This window comes from Psammomys obesus, unplaced genomic scaffold (genome assembly GCF_907164565.1).
Source record: "Psammomys obesus unplaced genomic scaffold, mPsaObe1.curated_primary_1811, whole genome shotgun sequence".
Classification (NCBI taxonomy): Eukaryota; Metazoa; Chordata; class Mammalia; order Rodentia; family Muridae; genus Psammomys; species Psammomys obesus.
The window spans coordinates 13,695,900-13,716,659 of NW_026592118.1; the positions used below are offsets into that span (position 1 = coordinate 13,695,900).

At 47.5% G+C, this 20,760-nt stretch overlaps 1 protein-coding gene, 1 long non-coding RNA gene and 1 other non-coding gene across 5 annotated transcripts in view; 1 reads left to right on the plus strand and 2 right to left on the minus strand.

Moving 5' to 3' along the window:
* Positions 1–6,779, plus strand: part of LOC129681002 (solute carrier family 40 member 1-like) — a 25,952-nt gene extending 19,173 nt beyond the window's left edge. Inside the window, exons 9-10 of the mRNA XM_055612890.1 lie at positions 2,704–2,981; positions 6,482–6,779. Of these exons, the coding sequence (XP_055468865.1) occupies positions 2,704–2,978 (275 nt within the window). The 3' untranslated portion in view covers positions 2,979–2,981; positions 6,482–6,779. The remainder of the gene's footprint in view (positions 1–2,703; positions 2,982–6,481) is intronic.
* Positions 6,780–15,123: 8,344 nt separating this feature from the next.
* On the minus strand, positions 15,124–19,912 carry LOC129680793 (uncharacterized). 3 transcript variants are annotated; one of them, XR_008720748.1, is made up of 4 exons: positions 19,849–19,912; positions 18,659–18,692; positions 18,092–18,134; positions 15,124–16,377 (listed from the first exon to the last, which is right to left on the minus strand). It is a non-coding gene; the product is annotated as an uncharacterized LOC129680793 (long non-coding RNA). The 3 variants fall into 3 exon arrangements; XR_008720747.1 differs by lacking the exon at positions 15,124–16,377 and having other exon boundaries at positions 16,384–18,134; XR_008720749.1 differs by lacking the exon at positions 15,124–16,377 and having other exon boundaries at positions 16,384–18,134; positions 18,659–18,695; positions 19,849–19,865.
* LOC129681149 (small nucleolar RNA SNORD93) lies at positions 18,531–18,601 on the minus strand. Its single transcript, XR_008720799.1, has one exon. It is a non-coding gene; the product is annotated as a small nucleolar RNA SNORD93 (small nucleolar RNA).
* Positions 19,913–20,760: the final 848 nt, after the last annotated feature.

Genomic DNA, 20,760 nt, shown 5'->3' on the forward strand with positions numbered 1-20,760 from the left:
TCTCTCTCTCTCTCTCTCTCTCTCTCTCTCTCTCTCTCTCTCTCTCTGAAGGACATCTCTTAATCACAGTATGCCAGATGAGGATTTCAGAGCTGGCTTGACTCTCTTGGGGGATGGGGGATGTTCAGGAGCCTTGTTGCCTGATGTTAGGAAGACACCTTAGTCACTGTTCACTGATCTGTAGGTGGGACAATAACAAGGGTGTTGGCATACTTTTAAAAAACTTTTTTTTCCATTTATTTTACCTTTTTCTCCCCACTCCACCCCAGTCCCTTCCAACACCCCAACACCAAGTAGGAGAAAGAAAGAAAGGGTTAGTGGGAGAGGGGTTGCAATTCTCTTAGCTATTTCCTGCTGGTTAGGGTTGTCAGCTTCCTTGAAGCCAGTCCAATCCTCATTTCAGGAAGTCCCCATCTTCTTGTCTCACAACAGCAACCAGGCGCAGCAACAGCGAAGCAGGAGCAGCCTTGTTCCTTCTGCAAGCTCCATGCTCTCTGGGCTCTGGCATTTAGTCTCTTTCCAGAGCCCTCAGGTTTAAACTACCTGCAGCTGGCAAAGAGCTCCTCTCCGAGCTGGCATGAGGCAAATAGTCTGCTGCTGTGGACTGTCTGACTCAGTCCCACATCCCACACCCGGAACCAAAACAAAAACATACTTATATTCGCAACACAATGGTGCTTCCCAATCGGGGCAGTTTTGAGGTCACTCCTGTAGACAGTTTGGCCAGCACATTTTTTAAACTATAGGGCCATCCATTAATGCTTGTCTTTTGTCACCATTATCATGACTGGATTTTAGCTGTGATTTTAGTGTTTGTGACATGACGGTGAAGTTGGGGTGTGGACAGGAAGACATAGGGGCCACTGAGCTTCCTGACTCTGCCCACTCAATACCATCAAGCATCACTTTGATGTTGGCTAGTGGTGTGGTATTGGAACTATAGACATTAAGAAACCACTGCCCAGCGGGATGTTCAGGCCTCTGTTAATATGGTCACTATGGTCAAACCTGGTAGCTAGGATCAGCGGTCCTCTCTTTCAGAGCAGCCTCTTAGGCAAGTATTCAGGAAGCATTTCTACTCCAAAACAAACCAACTTAGAGAACTCTGCTGATAGCCAGATTCAGCAGCAAAGTACTGAAGGACAAAAGGGTTCACTTCCGCTTACAGCTTATCACCGAGGAAAGAACCTAGAGACAGAAGTGGAGCAGAGGCCACGCAGGAGCGCTGAGTGCTGGCTTGCTCTCACGGCTTGCTCACTCTGCTTTTTTTTATAAAACTCAGGACCACCTGCCAAGCAAGGCCTTCCACATCAATCATTCGTCAGGAAAATACCCCACAGATTTGAAGGCCAATCTGATGGAAGCTGTTCCTCAACTGAGGCTGCCTTTCCCAGACGACTCCAACTCATGTCAAGCTGACAGAAACCCCAACCAGCACAAATGGCTTCCCTTTTTATAGTCCAGGGACTGTAACTCTTTACACCCTTAATTTAGAACTAGTTCTCAGTGTATAATTAGCCCACACTTCACATTGTACTGCGGCAACATCTTCCAATCCGTTCTATCTTTGTGAGCACCTCTTGCAGAGGGCCAGGGCGGGGAACTCAAGCTCTGGGCCACAGTCCAGCACTGGGTGATGCCCTTGACCAGCAAGCTTGGGGCGATCTAGAAGCCAAATGGTGTAATCAGGACAGCCCAGAGGAATGGGAGCATGTCCGAGCCTGTTATCATAGCAACATGGCTAGGGCAGCCCAACCTGGGAGTGACTACAGGACTAAGGGTCTGCAAAGGAAGACAACGGAAAGCATAGAGAGTTATTCTCGTGTCATTTTTGAGTCCAGAGCTAAGTCTAGTAATTGGGATAAAGGCAGAGCTGGTGCTGCGTGTGGGGAAGAATCCAGGAGGCAGCTGTCTGGGGAATCAAACAGGCTAGAAGAATCTGGAACGCTGGTCTGTGGAGGGGCAGGTGCCAGAACCCCCAGAGAGCCGTGGCTATCCCGGGACAGCCTCACCTTCAGCACAGCTGGTGGGTCTGACCCTGTTTGATGACTGAGTACTGGTTCCCAGGCTGCTTCTGAGGCAGATTAAAATGTAATCTCCTTCTGGGGTTGAAATGGGGGAAGAAAGAAGCCTGATCCCTCTTCCACCTCAGGGAAGGAAACACTTGCCTTACGATGAACCGGGGGCACAGTGAAACACATGCAAAGCGACCTCACAGCGCGTCTGATGGTGCTAGTTGTGAAGGTGAATTTAAAAAAAGGAGGGGGGGGGGGGACTTTATTCTTCAAAAACTAACTGCAGGATAGGCATGGCAGCAAGGGTAAAAAATATTTTGAAGGTGGGCCTTCGTGCCTCAGGCTTGTCAATTCTAGTACTTGAGAGGCTGAGACAGGATAGAGTTTGAGTCCCTCCTACTTCAAGTGAGAACCTATGTGAAAACAGCACCGTTGCCACCAACAAATAAATTTCCAGCCTCTGACAGCACTCACCTAGAACAGAAGGCAGGCAGCGGGACACACTGTGATTTCATGGAATCTCCGGGGGGGAGTTGTTTGAAGTATCCCATCTCACAGACAAGAAAATCTGAGCAGCTGAAGTCTGCATTTGCGGGATGCAATGCGAGCTCATGCCAAAGCCACAGTCTTACTGAGGTCCTCTGACGTGTCTTCATGTTTCTTCTCCCGCTACATGGCTGCCCTGTAGGCCTCTGGTCCTTTGACCTCAGTGTGACTCAGCTTCTCCAGGAGAACATTCCGGAAGCAGAGCGAGGGGCTGTGAATGGTGTGCAGTGCTCTCTGAACTACCTCATGGACCTCATCCACTTTATTCTGGTCATGCTGGCCCCGAGGCCTCAGCAGTTTGGCATGCTGGTGTTCCTCTCCATGCTCTTTGTGGGCACGGGCCACGTGCTCTATTTCTTCTATTCGAGAAGGAGTAAGAAGGCAACTGGGAAAGGTGCCGAGATACCCCCCACCTGAGAGGTAGGCAGCCCCGCTCAGCGTTCTGGGCAGCCGTAGGCCCATCACCCGCCCAGGATTTCCAGCCGCTTTGTGTGTGTCTTGTGCCTTGCTACAGCTGACAGCCAATATGTCACTTTCCACCAATGACATCACCTGCTTCTGGGTCTCTTCCTGGTACTATCCTGAGGGTCAGGGGGGACAACTTGAAGATGACCTGTTGACTGAAGTCAGAAAGATCTTCCTCTCAGCTCCTTCAAGGGACTGGTTTTAATTTTGCCGGTGTCAAGGCTGGTAGAGCCCGTGCCTGGCATCCATGGAACCTTGCACCACTTAGAAAGTTGGGTACGGCTGAGTGTGGTGACCCACACCTTTTGATCCCAGCACTGGCTAGGCAGAGACAGATGGGTCTCTGAATTCAAGGCCAGCCTGGCCTACATAGTGAGTTCTAGGACAGACAGGGCTGGAGAGCCTGTCTCAAGAGGAAAAAAAAAAAGGGGGGGTGTAGTGGCACATACCTGTAATCCCAGTACAGAAGTAGAGGCAGAAGGGTCAGCAATTCAGGGCCGTCCTCAGAAACAGGCTACCTGAGATCCTACCTCAGCAGGGGGAAAGAAACTCGGCGTTTTCATGTTTTCTTATTTTCTGGGAGCTAAAATCAATCAAAACATTCTGGCCCATGCTCTAGCCAGACATGTTGGTCTTGGTTATTTGAGTATGAGTCTGTTGTTCCTCTTTGGGTAAGTGGCATTCTCGGGTTAAGTGTCCCTCGTGAAGGGAAGCTATTCACTGGAAATTAAAACAGTCTTTGCCTGGCTTACAAACCTTGTGCAAGGCCAGAAATTTTGCAGTCTGGTGGCCAAGGAGGGCAAGTATCATCTTAGCGATCAAGCTAAGAACAGATTCTGAATAAGAATGTTGTTTGCAGTGAACACACGGGAAACTTCTAGTCACCACTTAGTCAACACAAACGTTAACATTAGAGGAAGCTAGAAGAAAGCCTATATATCTTTAGGCTTAAAATCATGATTAACTAGTTTTTTAAAAAATAATATAAGGTCATCTTATATAGTGAAATCAATAAGGCTAGCAATAAAACCCCCTTAGGGTTCATACTTTAGGGAACCTGTCCATGGGCCAGGAATAGCCTGTAACACTTGTACCTAGGCAGGTGGGTGGGTGCTAGGTGCCAGCTCCGGCCCATTGACTGGGTTCTGTCTGTTGAGAGCAGATAAGGAGTCAGCATTGGAGGAGTGAGTCAAGCATGGTGGTCAGGGGAATCTCAAAGCTCTGACTGACTAGCAATCAGATTATACGGGTTTTAGAGAACAAAGACAGAGTAATAATTATCCAAGTACAGATTATATCATTATATTATATTATATTATGTCATATCATATCATTTATGTCTCCGGAGTTACAAGTTCAGTCACAATTAGAAAGTACAAATAGAAGAGATTTTATTTTTATTATTAGCCCTATAACTCCAATTCAAGGAATCTAAAGAATGTCTCCACCGAAGCAAACACACTTATCATATGGCAGTCTGCCATATAATAATTTGCAGTTTTCGAGCACTCCAGACAAACAGAAAATATCTGACCTGTTCTTTTTATGAATAGCAAGTATTAATACCTAACTTCTTTTATATAATTTCGTCTTCTATTCTATAAAGTAGAAAAGGGTTATTCTACTCAATCTATCTTATTTACTGAGTTCTCTTCCTCCACGGGTGTACTCTGTGTGACTCCCTATCTTTAATCTGCATTTTTCAGAGAGCTCTAAGTGTATTGTAAAAAGAGGTTTAGAATCTGTTACTAATTCTCCTGGCCAGTCAGTTTGTCAGTTATCTCTGTCTACCCTGCACCGATTTATGCTGTTTGAGTTTGCATAGGGGCACATACCCCAAGATGATTCCTGTAGTCCTGGCCTTATTTAGAAATTCCTAGGTTTTGCTTATCTGAGTTTATCACAATCTCCAGGACATAAGGCAGACTTCTAAATAGTGGCCAGATAAAGTTATTTCCCTAAAAGCACAAGTAAGTTTAGGACTTTCCTAAAATAAATACTCAGACATAATTTTCCTGGGAAGAGTCATAAAATTAATCATAATGCAGAAAGTCCCCAAAAATGCAACATTCAGAGACCAAAACCTAAAGGTGAGAGACAGAATGACAGCGATCCAGCGATCACAGCGTTCAGTTCAGCTTCGCTGGAACTGTATCAAACAGCTGTGCTGACGTCATGACTTCTGCTGTTTCCAGTGCTGTGCCAGGTATAGGAAGTGACATTTTCTAAGACAGAATGTTTTAACTTCTGTACTACTGACAGTTTGGATCAGACATCCTCTGTCGCAGGGACTGCCCTGGAGGAGATCTTGTAGCACCTGTTGTTTCTACCCACCAGATGCTGGTAGCCACACGCAGTTATGATAATCAAGTGTCTCCAAATGTTACCAAGTATTTCCCCAGTTAAGAACCCCCGTTGAGAGGGCCAGGGGTGGTGGTCTATACCTTCAATCACAGCACTTGGGAGGCAGAGGTAGGCGGATCTCTGTGAGTTCAAAGCTAGCCTAGTCTACAAAGCAACTCCAGGATAGCTAAGACTCTGTTACACAGAGAAACCCTGTCTGGAAAATTTAAAAAAATAAATAAATAAATAAAATAAAATAAACCTGTTTAGGGGCTGGAGAGATGGTTTGTCAGTTAAGAGCACTGACTGGTCTTCCAGAAACCCAGGTTCAAATCCCATTGTGGTTCACAACTGTCTATTACTCCAAGATCTGACAGACATACAGAAATACATTCAGGCAAAACACCAATGTACATAAAATATAAACAAATAAATAGATAAATAGCACAAAAAAAGAAAAAGAAAGAAAAGCCTGTTTAATAAGAGAAATGTGAAAACCATGGGAAGAATTCCCTCACTGTTAACAGAACAACAGACTAGGGATTAACTCCATGAGGAATCTCTTCTTTAGTAAGCCTGAGGCTTTGGGGTTTAATCCCCACCGTTTTGCAGAACAAAATCTCATTAGTAGCAAGAAAACTACAAAAGGGAATCTTCACTGGACTGACTGCTTTTTTGGCATAGCTCCATAAAAATAAAAGAAAGAAAAATTTGTTAAATATTTTGCTTAAAATAAGGCCCTTCCCCTTTTATTTAAATAAAATACTTTCTATACTTTCTTATACTTATACTTTCTATAAGTTCTGGTGATATTTATGTGCCACCTCCCCCTATTTTCTCTCCTTTCATAAAATGCCTGAAAGACTACCAAGTACTTTACTACACACACACACACACACACACACACACACACACACACGACTAAGTGAAGACACCAGAATGAATCATCATCTGGTTTTGACTAGGAAGTTTGTACTTTCATGCAATGTCATGCATTAAATCTGTTGGCTCTTGATTTCCCTAATGAGCACACAAATATTTAGGCTGAGTGGGTGCAGAAGGAAACAATGTTTAACAAATACAAATTGAAGTCTTTTATTTAACATCTCTAGAACTACAAGCTGCACGAGATGATTTGCACCAAGCGGTCCTGGCACCCTCGCCTCTCAGATTCTACCACTGGAAATGATAGCGGCTTCCCTGCACATCCTGCGCCCTCTGCTAATTCACTCTTCCTTGAGGCTCCGCACGGTAAAACAGCATCACTGTCCTAGTCCACCGTGGGCCATTATTTCTTTATCTCCGTGGCTACTGATTTTGTTTTGTGTCTTAGACCAGTGTTGTCTAATAGAAATAGAATACAAATCATATTTGCCTAATTTCAAACTGTATTTCATTTGACCCAATGACAATCACTGGAAAATTAAAATGACTTTCCACATTCTTCACGTCTGATTTCTAAAAAAAAAAAAAAAAAAAAAAAACAGCACACACCAAATTGAAATTCGTGCCAGCCACATTTCACGTGTGAATAGCCTGTTAGCCACCACGTCAGAACAGTTTCAAACTCTGTCTTCCCGAGTGCCCACCGTGGGAGGTCAAGCCCTATAGTGGGTGCCACTCTGCCCTGGATACAGGCCAGGGCACTGGTTCAATTGTAAGGGGTTATGCTTCATTCTACCAACTGCAACATCCTGCTATTCCTAGAAGCGAATCAAGGTGACACACACGAAACATTTTTTATTGAGTTTGATCTCTTAGTCTCTGACACAGACTGGAGGCCTTCTGAAGGTGAGGATGTCGGTGGTGGAGTTGCTTGCAGTCACCGTGAGCTCCATCAAGGGCCCATTTAGTCTTGTTTGTATGGGCTTTGATAAACTATGATTGTATCACAGAGTATTGGGATCAGAAGGCTTCAAATTATAAATCTGAATTATAAATTATTAATACAGGATAAATCCCGAGAGGGCAATTTTTCTGAATAAAACAAAAACAACAAAAAACTGTTAAGCACATCCCCAGCTGTTCCTGTTTAGTCCAATCATGGCTTTCCTTTTGTTAGCCCGGCTTCAGCCTGACATGCTGCTGAGTGGACCCGGGCTTTCTGCACGCATTTCATTAACTGCCTGCGTGCCCTGGAGCCGAATGTACCCATCTCCACTTTCTCTAGAGCCTCCCTCAGTTATCCAGGCCTTGAGATTACAGGGAAAAGCATCTTCACTCTTGGAAAGCCTTGAGTGCAGGCGGCTATGCCCCTCTATTTGCTGCTAGAGAGCCCAATAGATCCCAGCTGACAACACGAAATCAAATTAGGACTTCTCTCCTTGTCTTCTTGCGGGGCTTCTGTTTCCTCTTCTGACTACCGTACTGTTTGATATTTGTTTCTAATCTATCCCAGGTCAGTGTGGAAATGTGACGGAGGCAGTGCAATGTGATGTGAATCATTTTCTCACAGCTGAATCTTTCTGATGTCTCACAGCTGAGTGTAACTGTCCCTTTTTAATGATGGAGCAGATGCTGCCTGATCTTACACGGGCAGATGGGTGTGTGTCTGTGTCCCATCTAGATGACAGTTTTTCTTCACCACAGGACACAGGAGGCTAGCAAATACTTTTAAGAACCATCTTATACACAGTGCTCAGGATACTGTGGAGTTCCTTAGACAAAAACAGCATGCTGTCTTCTCAGTAAGCTTTTTAAGTTGTTTTTTTTTTTTTTAAGATTTTTTATATGTACCAGCATTTTGCCTTCATGCATGTGTGCCTGGCGCCAGTGGGGCTCAGAAAAAAAAAGGCATCCAATCTCCTGGAACATATAAGTTGGTATAATAAGACTATGGAACAAGACTACTCCACAGACAAAGTTTCTTGGAAACTGCAGGTCCGTAGGTCCCATCCCCACCCCCACCCCCACCCCATCGGTCATTGAGCACCAGTGGTCACAGGATGCAGAGAAGCTGGGGAGCTGCGGTTGGGGCAACGGTGAGTATGGCCACCGGGGAGACCGTTTCACAGGACTTGAGAGGGCAGCTCCTTCACTGACGTAGTGGTAGCTTACATAGCTCCAATCAGGAGGGGAGAGAAACAAGCGACAAGGGAGAATGTAAACGGAACGTTCATTCACCTGTTTCATTGTATTCTTGGAGACTTAGTGCCTCCATCCGCTGACTTAGGCCTAGTCCTGGAAGCTTCTCACCTCCATACTATCTAACCTATGCCTAGAATGTTTTCGGCCTCTGAGACTACTTAACAAGCTCACCCTTAGCCAGGCAGCAGCGGCTCATGCCTGTAATCTCAGCACTCAGGGAGGCAGAGGCAGGTAGATCTCAGTGAGTTCAAGACAGCCAAGGCTACACAGAGAAATCTTGACTCTAAAAAAATTAAACAAAAATTATGAAATGAAATAAGCTCACCCTCGCTTGTTCTTGTTCTTTCTGAACTCATAGGTGGCTGGTTCAATTGAGCTGTTCTGACTCAAACCTCCTCTCCAGCTGCTTGCTTTTCTTTTGGCCTCTGAATTACTCTGCTTGGCCTCAAACTAACTCAAGCAATCTGCTCTAATCTTCTGGATTCTTCTCATTCTCTGGCTCATTCCATCTTCAACTGCATCTTCTCTCTGCAACCTGTCTCCTATTACTGTCCCAGTAAAACTGCCTCATATCTCTCTCTCTGTGTGTTGCTCCTTAAGTAGTTTCCCTTTCTTCCCTCTTCTTCTGAGAGTTGGGATATCCTATTCTGTCAACTCTTTCTCTGATTTGTCACCCTTTCTGCCACGCAAGTAAACATCACTTTGAAGCATGGGTGTTTCCTTCTACAAACTAACTTTACCTTCATTGCTTGAGATTAAAGATGCATGCTACCACACCTGGACCTAAGCTTTTCTTTACTTGAAACTTGTTCTATACCAGACTGAGATCTGCTTGCCACTGTCTCCTGGATTAAAGGCTTGTTTGTATTCCAGCCAAATCACACAGAAAGTTTTTGGATGTGATCTCTTCCCAGAGCAGCCATGTCCTGAATTTAAATTCCTCTACAGGAAGAAGTGTTGCTGTTGGGGCAGGGGTCTTCCAAGCTTAACAGCTAAATTAGCAGACTGGTGGTCACATGATTTCTGAGAAGCCAGATAAAGCCATGGCTTTATCATGGTATGGCCTTTGTCTCTATGGAGTTGAGTAGGCCTCAGCCTGATTTGGAGAGGGAGCAGCTGCATTCCTGCCATGCTCTGAGAGATGTCCAGGGTATGGACAATGCTCTACTGCCACGGACCGGCCCAGTCATCCGAGGGAGAACAAGGCTTTGGACAGGAAGACACGGTTTTGGCGAAGAATTGACAGACAGAGACACCTTGATGGTTTTGACTCTGCTGCAACTGTACTGAAATCAAGCTAGTATTTTTATACAAAAGGCACCTTAAAATTGGCCTACTTCCCCGAACATTCAGACTTTTTACCAAGAATACAAAGTTTACATTTTAACTCAAAATGCAGTCAAACATAAAGCAGTGCCCACAAGAAACCTTGGCCTAAAAACTTTTTGATCAGAGCAAACAAAGAAAAAGAAACCTCAAATGCAGTTTCATTATTGCTAACCAGTGAAGAGGAAAGTCAGGAGCTAAGTCAGATGCCTGCCAAAGTCTTTCCCTGTATCGGAATCTAACTACACCTTTGTTAATCATCCTCCCATATGTCCTGTTTAAGATTTATGATCTTCCCCAGGAACAAGGCACTGAAGGGAGGGGAAACTCCCGCCAGCTGCCCCTCTCATGCTATTATTTCTTAAGAAGGAGCCTATTGTTATTTCACTATTCTTAATGCCTATTAATATTAAATCTAATTCATTACCTTTCTTAAACTTATTATTTTTATTAAAGCCTTTAACAATCTACTAATGATAAATTTCTTTATAAAGTTAGTTGTGCTGTTTCAGGTGTCACAGAGAAAGATCAAAGAATTCATTATTCCAGCCCCAGAGCCACAACTGAAGAAGCGTAGAAATCTCAGAACACGTCTCTTTTCCAAGTGGGATGAGATTGTCAGGGACCTTCCAGGGGGCTTATTTCCGGAGAAATCATATCCCCTGCCCTGTAGCTAATGCTACTATGACGACCTCATCTGGCTTGGAAATCCATATCTCTCCCTTTGTTTTATTATAATGGGGCTGTGGCATCCTATGTGCCAGCACATTCTGCAAAAACAGCTTGGTATAGTACCAGAACTTGGTTGGTGGTGACTTTGGCTATATTAGTAATTTATTTTTTGAGAAACTGTATAAGGCATGAGACAAGAAGAAAGAGGACTTTGATGGCTGCTATGGAGCCCACACAGGACAAGAGCCAGGCAATAAGGGGTCGGAGTACTGGAGCACTGGTCTTCAGACCTCGGAGAGTTACCTCCCATTTGGTGTACTGCTGCAAGGGTGGAAATTAAGTGAGCCACATGAATTACAAGTTTTTATGACTCGGTGTGATTGACTGGATGGAATATGGAGGAACCGGGATTGTAATCCTTTAAGGTTAACATGGGTGACTGAGTGAAAATTCTTTGCTCATTCAAGGGTGACTATAAAAAAATCCCATTGAGGGAACTTGGTCAGCCAAGGAGTTTCCCAGGTAGGGAGTATGAGATCGAACAAGGTGGACTAAGAGAGGAGCAAGCACCCCTTGAATTAAAGTGGAAACTCTGATGAGCATGGTGGGGGGGATTTCATCTAACCAGAGAAAGGATCTGGTGAGTCAGATAACAGTGTATGACAGTATACACGATGTTAGTAAATAAGTTGAAAGGGCATCTTCCTCCTTCAGGGCCATGTAGACAGCACAGTTGTCTCAACTGGGAAGAGTGGCCAAATGGCTAGTTAGGGGTTAATCTCTGGCATGAAAAAGTTTGGGTGCAGCCCCCATGCTCCCCCACCAGAGAAGACAGAAGGGGCCTCAGAAATGGGTTCTCATGAAAAGAGGTGGGGGAGGGGGCCCATTTCTCATTGAGATAATGGTTATCGATTTGCCCCGAGAACCCCATTAGACTGATGACAAACTAGGGGTAATTTTTAAGTAACCGTCAGACATCCAAAAGAGAGAAGGCTGTCTGGTTCTTGGCCCAGGGTTTGTAAGGCCCTGTCCCTTCCCAGCTTTATCATAGAGGCCAGAGCACCAGTTCTCTGTTAGGTGTCTGGGAGCACCACCAATAGGAGTGTGGAGTCATTTCAAAACTCCTTGAGGCTGATGTGGGGTCCCTATGAGGGGAGGAACGGGTTAAACATGAGGAGCTAGACAGGTTTGTCTGGTGTGTGTTGGGCCAGGGACACATCCTGGAGTGACCCATTAATCTTGCAAAGGACAAAGGGTTCCTTTGGCCTTGGAGGTGGGAAGAGGTACATACACCTCATGCCTGCTTCTCCCTCAGGGTAGCCAGGCCTGTTGCGCACTGAGCGAGGCTGGAGAAAAGGTGCCCCATGCGTGGGTGGGTGCAGTGCAGGATCTTGGCTAGCACTGAGTGGACGGGCAGAGAACACAGCTGGGAACAGCTTCAGGGAACTGGTTCAGTTTATTGGGGGTGAGGAAGGGATCTTCATGACCCTGGGGAGGTCGCCAGGGTCTCTGGGGCAAGACTTGTGTGGCCATTGGCCAGGGTAGGGATGTTGGAAAATACTTCTACATAGTTATGGGCTGTAGAGTCTGGGACCTTATATGTTCAAACAAGGACTGAAGCCTGATGGTGGGGGAGTGAGATTTACGGCACCCGTTGAGAGTGGGGAGGTAGCCAACTCCTGCTGTCCTCAAGAAGGAGGTATCCAGAGTTGAAAGTTTCCTTGATCCTTCCTCCATAACCCTGGGCCATTGTGTCACACTCCTCCCTTGTGTTTTGTAAAGGAGCAGTATCATAGTCAGTATCTATGGCAGGGATGGTTTGGTATTGAACCAGAACCTGATTGGTAGTAATTTTTGCAATACTACTTATCTGTCATTTAGAAACTGGATGAGGCAGGGTGCCAGGAGGAAGAGGGTGCCAGTGGCCAGTACAGGGCCAAGGAGGGGGAAAAGCCAGGCTACCAGAGGGTTTGAGTTCCAAGGTGTAGAGGTACCTGGAGCATATCCAGCTCAGAGATCTCACCAGAGATCGCTGAGCATTTGTGTATTTTGTTTACCAACTGAGATTCAGGGACACTGAAACAGCACTCTTCCCCCAGTACAGGTCCCTCCCCGCTTAGCAGGCAGTAGGTCCAGCGCTCTCCTGTTCTGTAGCACAAGCTCTGGTAAGGTGATCTGTCACTGGACGGCTTGAGACTGTCCCTGGTGGAAGCCCTGGCCTGGTCAAGCTTATCCTGGAAGTCGCTGGCTAGAGGCTGTGTTGGAAGAGGGCTGCTCCAGCAGGTCCTGCAGTGCCCAGTGGGATGATGAGACCCAGTCTGACGGGTCTCAGAAGGATGAAGGCCTCCCTTTTCTTTTGGTCCCTCCCAGCTGTAGAGGTCTTCAGGCTCACAGAGATAAAAAACCGGCAGAGCAACAATTACAGTGGTGTGTAAACCCTGAAAGGGGGGTTTGATGCAGGAACTGGTAATATTGCACCAGACAAGAGGGGAGCTCACTGGCTTGGTGACAGTGATGTTGCGGGAACATGTAGGATAGGAGCTGAAGAGTAACCTAGAAGGCAAAGGGGGAAGGGTAGACTGAAGAGAAGAACGTTTTATAACTCTCCTGTGGGCAAGGGCCCACGAGGCTCATGAAGCGAGATGTTCCTGCGAACAGCTGCCAAGGGAGTCAGGGTGGGTTGTTAGGCCAGCTGTATACTTGATGTACTATAGCTAGGAGCGGTGGCACGGACCCCTTTTGAGTTTGATCCTAACATTGAAGAATGTTAACACAGGTAAAGACTGACTTGGAGGCGGGTAAACTGGCAGATGTGTAAGTCGACTACGATGCATTTGGCATGGCCATCAGGGTACAGCTTAACCGTAACCCCCATTCGCCACTGTTTTTCCCAGGGATCCCGGATGGGAAGCTGAAAATGAATATTAAGGTTAACCAGCATGGTGCCACCAGGACTGGTGAGTTCAATTCAGCATCTCAAATATGCAACCTTCAAATATGGAGGCAATCACCTGGGTTGTGGTGAGGATCGCAGAGGAAAGGACTGGGGAGAGTTGAAGGAGAACCTCAGTCCTGGTCCAGTGTCCATTAGGTGGGCAATCCTGGGTTCCTTTAATGTTGTGTCTGTTGTTGGTCTCCGTAGTGTCAAAAGGACCCTACTGCTTGAGGTTGCAGCCCTCCCAGTCCAGACAGCCATTCTGAGCTTGGAGCCAGGTGGAGGACTGGCTCTCCTGCTCTCTGCCTGACCTCACCTGGAGTTCCCTGCTAGCTCTCCCCTCCCTGAACCTGTAAGGTAATTAGGCAGTTTCCCTTCATGACAGAAGTGTGTTGTTCTTTGGAAGTCTATCTGGCGCTTTCTCAGACAATTAGGAATGGTGCTTCCTCAAGACCCAGCTATACCACTGCTAGGTATATACCCAAAGTTTGCTCAAGTACACAACAGGGATATTTGCTCAACCATGTTTATAGCAGATTTGTAATAGCCAGAACCTGGAAACAACCCAGATGTCCATCAGCGGAGGAGTGAATATAGAAATTGTGGTATTTTTACACAATGGAATACTACTCAGCAATCAAAAAGGAGGAAATCATGCAATTTGCAGGCAAATGGTGGGATCTAGAAAAGATCATTCTGAGTGAAAAATCCCAGAAGGAGAAAGACAAACACGGTATATACTTGCTTATATAGACCTACAAGATATGATAAACATAATGAAATCTATACACCTAAAAATGATAATCAAGAGAGCAGACACGGGCAGATGATTAATCCTCATTTAGAAAGACAGATGGGATGTGCATTGAACGTATGACAGGAGTCTACCGCAGAAGGCATCTGAAAGACTCTACCTAGCAGTGTTTCAAAGCAGACACTAAGACTCATAACCAAACCTTTGGCTGAGTACAGGGAATCATATGAAAAAAGGAGTTAGTATGATGGGGAAAGGATAGGAGCTCCACAAGGAGCAAATATATCTGGGCACAGGGTCTTTTATGAGACTGACATTCAACCAAGGACCATGTATGGATATAACCTAGAACCTCTGCTCGGATGTAGCCCATGGTAGCTCAGTAACCAATTGGTTTCCCATAGTAAGGGGAAGAAGGACTATTTCTAACAGGAACTCAATGGCTAGCTCTTTGACCTACCCACCCAAGGGAGGAGCAGTCCTGTTAGGCCACAGAGGAGGACTTTGCAGCCAGTCCTGAAGATACCTGATAAAACAGGGTCAGATGAAAGGGAAGGAGGTCCTCCCCTATCAGTGGACTTAGAAAGGGGCAGGGTGGAGATGAGGGAGGGAGGGAGGGTAGGATTGGGAGGGAATGAGGGAGTGGGATACAGAGTTAAAATGTAACTGATAAGAAAAGAATAAAAATTAAAAAAAAAAAAATAACCAAGCACAGACACCTATCCAGGGAGCCCCACCCACTCCCCAAGGAGTATATCACCTTTGTTCTCCCCAAATAAAGTTGATCTCACTGAAGCGGTTCCCAGGGGCTGTTCTATTGTACTTAGGGCCTCCCAAGGCTTTCACTTTACCCTCTCCTGCCTTTGTGGGCTGGTGGCCAACAGACCCCCCCCCCACCAAGAGAACCACACTCGAGCACAAACCAAACACTGAGGACACCCGTGAATAGAGAAAAAAGTTTATTTTGCAGGCAACACGTACTGGCAGCCAGGGATGCGGATCCAAACTCAGGAGTTGGAAATGCAACCCTGAAGAAAACAATTACAGCCTTTTTAAAGCAAAAAAAAAAAAAAAAAAAAAAAAAAGTAGAAAAGCATGTACAGGAAGGAGGCAGTTTTTCACTGGGTCTCCAGGACCCTAAAGACCACCAAGGAGCTGACTCCGATGGAAACACAATAGGGTCTTTATTACAAGCTCAGGCAGGAGGGTTTTTGTTGGGATTTGAGCAAGGACCAGGAAATTCCAGCTTAGCACTACTGACATGCAGCAAGGGCAAGCTTGCTACAATGTGATTGGCTAACTAACATAACATTGAGGGAGCGGTCTGTAGACTTCAGAAGGCTAGCTACTTCCCAGCTGTTTTCTGATGGGCTCCACTTAGGGTTGGTTTCTGCCTAGGGCAGCTTGGTTTTTCCAGTAAACGGTGACTTGCTTTGGGAAATAAAAGTTAGGCCTGCTCCTTTTCACTGTGACTCATGAAGTCAGCATGGCCTCATTGTCTTGAAAGACTCCCGCTAGAGCCTCTCTAGACGGGGAGACCCCGCTTCCCAAGGAACAGCGAAACCAGCCCTCGGATGCAAGCCACAAGAGGTTTATTTCGATACACGGGTACCCGGGCGACAAAACCCTTCGGAGGATTTGCACGCCTCTCGGTTGGGGTGACGGGTTTTTATAGGGCTCGGGAGCAAGAAGCACGGTTACAGAAGCGAGAAGCATAGGTTACAAGGATCTGATTGGGCGGTTTGAACAAAGCCATAGTTAGGTCACGTACCCGAAACAGGGAAGGCGGGAAGGCAGATGTGAGCTGAGTCACGTAGCCGGAACAGGGAAGGCGGGAAGGCAGATGTGAGCTGAGTCACGTAGCCGGTTCTTATCTTGGGTGCCCAGAGTGTTTTAGGCGCCCAACCGCAGATATCCTGCTGTTGGGCGACTCCCGCCTTGCCTCTGACCCTGCACTGCTCCAGTCTTGCAAAATAGTGTTGCCAGCATTATGCTAGGGCTTTATTCTTTCATTCTCACCATAGGAGCCATTGAAGTTGCCAAGTTTATTCTGATCGTACCTGGAAGAGCCACAGATCTTCACACTGGAGAATGTGAAGTTCTCCTTCGGTCTACATGCCCAAGACTCTTAGAATTATGAGGTTCTCTGAAAACATTCTGTTGGACCCCCAGGTGGGGGGGCCCTCCGCCCCTCGGGATAGACGCCGGACCCCAATGACCAATGAAGAAGCGTACTGGATGAAAAACAGCAAGAGGCTTTTATTCGCAGGGGGCTCAGCACACAGCTCCCGTGCAAGGGGCAGTGGAGAGTCCGGAGCAACAGAATCACGGAGTTTATAAAGGCAAAACCACAAAGCAGGAGGGGGTCTAGGGGTGAGGGACTTCCCTAAGGGGGCAATCGGTGACTGGTTGTATCCAGGTGCAGTGAGTGCAAAGCAAACAGGAGGGGGTCCAGGGATTGTTTGCACTCTTCAGTCCATGACTACAGAAGGGCATTTCTCAGAAACATTTTGTTTCAAATCCTGCATTTCTCAGTAACGTTTTGTATCAGATCCTGGTTTGGTAATGATTAAAGCTCACGACTTCAAGTACCCATGGTCAGGGCCAAGTTAACCTCACAATTTAACTTAAAATTCGCTTCATTTCTCTGCAAGGTATCTGAGCATAAGGAGGCATCTGCCTGGTAGCTTAAATCACACAGGTTGTCTGCTCATTCCAGCTACAGCTAACGAGCACACCTGGCCAGGACACCACGTGGATGCCACCACACACCTCACCCTCCTGGGCACACAAGATGCCAACCATGTGTTAGACAATTCTGAGCTGGCAAAGTTTAGGGCTACAGAGATGCCCAGCAGTGAAGGGCCCAGGCTGGCTGCTCTTCTAGGAGTTAGGTTCAATTCCCAATACCCACATGGCCGCTCACAAACTAACTTCAATTCCAGAGGGATTCGATGCCCTCTTCTGGCCTCCGCGGGCACTGCACACATGGTTCAGACATGCAGGCAAAAATATAAAACCAACCTTTCCAATAAGATCTTTTGTATAAATATTGTGGCAAGTCTCTGGCTAGGGCTGACTCAGAAAACTAAATGGAACTGATTTTTTTTCTTCCATTTTTTGAAACAGAGTTTCTCTGTAGCCTTGGCTGGCCTTGAACTCACAGATCTACCTGCCCCTAAACGCTAAGATTAAAGGTGGACACCACCACTGCCCGACTAATGGAACAGAATTCTACAGGCACAAAATTCTCATATTTCTCTATCTGCAATTGGGACTGCCTCACAATTCATCTATTCCCACTATAAAGGGGGCAAAGAAACCTGACACCTTGGTTCTGTACAGTGAAAGACCCCGGAGGGGTATCTTCCGTCAGGGAGACCCCCCTCCCAAGGATCAGCGAGACCAGTTATTCGGCTGCAAACAGCAAGAGGCTTTATTCAGTACACGGGTACCCGGGGCGACAAAGTCTCTCGGAGGACTTGCGCGCCCTCTGGGTGGAAAGCTGGGTTTTTATAGGGTTTTAGAGCAGAAGCGCGGGTACAGAAGCGAGAAGCATGGTTACAGGAATTGATTGGTACATTTAAATGAGACCACAATTTGAGTCAGAGTTTGGCAGAGACACCAGGATACCAAAAACTGGGTGGTCGAAATGGTCATGATGACCCCATAACTTGGGCCGCCATATGTTGTTTTCCTTAGGACTCCTATCTCAGCTGGAACAGTCCCACAGATATCCCATGAAGGTGATCAACACAAGTTGTTTTTAGCTCAACTGGGGCAGCCTGACCGCAGATATCCCAAGTGGGCGACACAGCTGGGTTTTTTAGTAATTTTCCAGTTTCCCACCTAGCCTACAGAGTTTCTCAAAACAGTGGTGTACCACAAAATGGCGTTAGCTATGTTCAACTTAGGGTGAGGCGGGGGGTCTTTCATACAGCTGCTTACCTTCTCTTCTAGAAGTTGTACCAGTTCATTTCCAGCACCACACCTACGGGAGAAACACCAGGGGTAATTAGAGCGTCAACCATTAGATAATAAAAACACTGACGTCCAGACTGTGTTTTGTGTAAATAGAATCATCAATGTACTACTCAGTTTACTGGATAAACCTACTCGGTAATGTTTTAACACAATTTTTAATGCAAAACCACATCTTTCTCTATTTCCCAACCCTCCCACTCATTTCATGTGTGCACACAGGGGCCATAGCACAGACAGGAAGGCCCAAGGATAACGCTAGAACGTTGGTTCTCCCCGCCAGGTCCCAGGAATCAAAGTCAAAGGTCAGCAGGCTTGGCATGCTAAGCCATCTCACTACACATGCCCCAACCCAGGCATCTAATTTAAAAGGAGGTGGGTGACCGCATTCAATTCCTGCCATTCTTGGCCTCAGGTAAATCCTTTAACCCATCACAGCAGCATTTCCAGTCAGGTTAGAGTTCTCATCCTTGGCCAAGAATTCTGTTCCCGGAATCATACCTGAGAAGTCCAACCTTCTCCTTTAAGACATACCTTGATTTCATTAGCACCCCGGGCATAGGACCATCTGCTTTAAAAAAAAAAAAAAAAAAAAAAAAAGTGTCAACAAGTTACAAGTACCAGACCATAGCTTTTTACAGAAAGAACCTGTGGCTAACAGCTGCATTGACAACACAGACTCCGCCTCTGAATAGCATTCATTCCTGTACAAACCTCTCATCTTACATTTCTGTCAGCTGGGAGTCCATTTTATTCCCTCTGTGCCATCTCTCTGAATGAATCCAACACGTGAGCACAGAACAGTAATGTTTAGAAACAAAATTACTAGCTGCATCATTTCTTTAGGGCACGTTGAACCACTTTCATGATTTCAAAACCAGAAGCAGCACCAAACTTGCTGAGGCTCAACAGAGAAGGGAAATGAGCCTCATCGCTGGACCTTCCTGTGCCCACAGTCCTTAGACAGTGGCTCATGCTGCCCCGCACTCCACTGGCTCAATAGAAACAACCCCTAAAGGAAACAAAACTGCCACTCACTGCACTTCCTTGAGGCACGCCAGACAGGGCAGCTGTATGGAAGAAGCTCCGACACTGTTCTCCCTCTAAAACGGGCTTCCCCAGGCGCACTGGCTCATGCCCACAGATCCCAGCACGAAGTTCGAATCTCAACGCTAAACAACTAAGTGGCACCCACCTTCCTTCAGTCCCGTCTAAACTTAGAGTTAAAGTGTTAAAGCAACAGTGAGCAGGCAGGACGCCTACGGCCGCCCGGTCTATGACTCTGCGGTGAGACGAGCCGTTTCTACGCCGCGGAGCACCGACGTCAGGGTCTAATGCCCTGCACGAGCGCGAACCCCGACACTCAGATTTCCCCCAGGAGCCCAGCCCTGAAGCCGGGTTTCTGTTAGGGGAAGGCGGCGGCGCACCCCGTGGGCGAAGTCACCTCCGTCCCTTGCGCTAACACCGAAGCCGTCTCGCTGCGCTCGGGTCTCCGACCTCACTCGCTTCCCCTCACCACACTCCCGGGCGAGCGGGCGCCCCGGCTGTGCCCAGGACCCCGGGCCTCCGCATTCCGCGCCTCCCCCGGGAGGGGGCTGCGCGCGGCCGGGCCCTGCCCCGCGCGGATGGGACGCGCACGGGACGGGAGCCGGCGCGCGGGGCTATTGGGGACCTCGGAGGCCACGCGGTGGGACCTTGCGGCCCGCGACACCAGGACCACTTACCCGTAGCGCGCCCCGGCGGAAAAGGAAGAGCGAGCGCCGGGCGGGACCACGTTCAAGCCCGGCGGGACAGCGGGCGTCCGGCCCAGCCAACCAGAGGGTCCCCGCGCCCCTCCCCGCCCGCCTCCGCCAGCTCCGGCCCGCGCGCGCCCCCTGGCGGCCTCAGCGCCTCCTAAGCTGCCCCCAGCCCGGGGCATCTGTCCTACTCAGTGTCCTGATGCGGAGAGCTCACCCCGCTGCAGGGTGGAGGAGGATCTCGGCCCCCCCGCTGCGTGGGAATCTCCACTGCTTTCTTCGCCTTCCTCCGTGCTCTCAGAGTCACCTAGTGAATTTGATACTACTCCGTACGTGACAGAATTTGCTCCTGGTTAGGAAACTGTGACATTGTGGAGAGTGAGTGGTCTTTGAAGCGGGCCTGATGCAAGGGTCCCTCCCGCCCCCCCTCGCTCCCCCGTCCCCGTGCCTAGAAACCCCACCACTGGCTTTTGCATTTCCCGCGCTGGCCAAGATCTGTAAACATTTTGCCCTCGGAGTACCTCTGTGCCTGAGGTCATCAGGCTGGGGCTTTTTGTGTTTTGTGTTGTTTCGAGAGAGCGGTTCTCCATGTAGCCCTGACTGTCCCGGAACTCGCTCATGGACCAGGTTGGGCTCGAACTCAGAGATTCACTCTGCCTCTCCAGTGCTGGGAATAGAGGCCTGGTGGGCCTTCTTAACTAAAAGCAGCTGTCCTTGTAACAAGGGAAAACAGAAATATGAACCGGCAATGTGTGGGGACACAGTGGAGAGATGCGGCTACATGCCCAGGAATGCCAAGGACTGTGACCACTGCCAGGAGCTAGCAACACACGGGAAGAATTCCTTTCACTGGGTTTCAGAGGTAGTTTGGTCCAGCCGCTACCTTGATTTGGCTTTCTG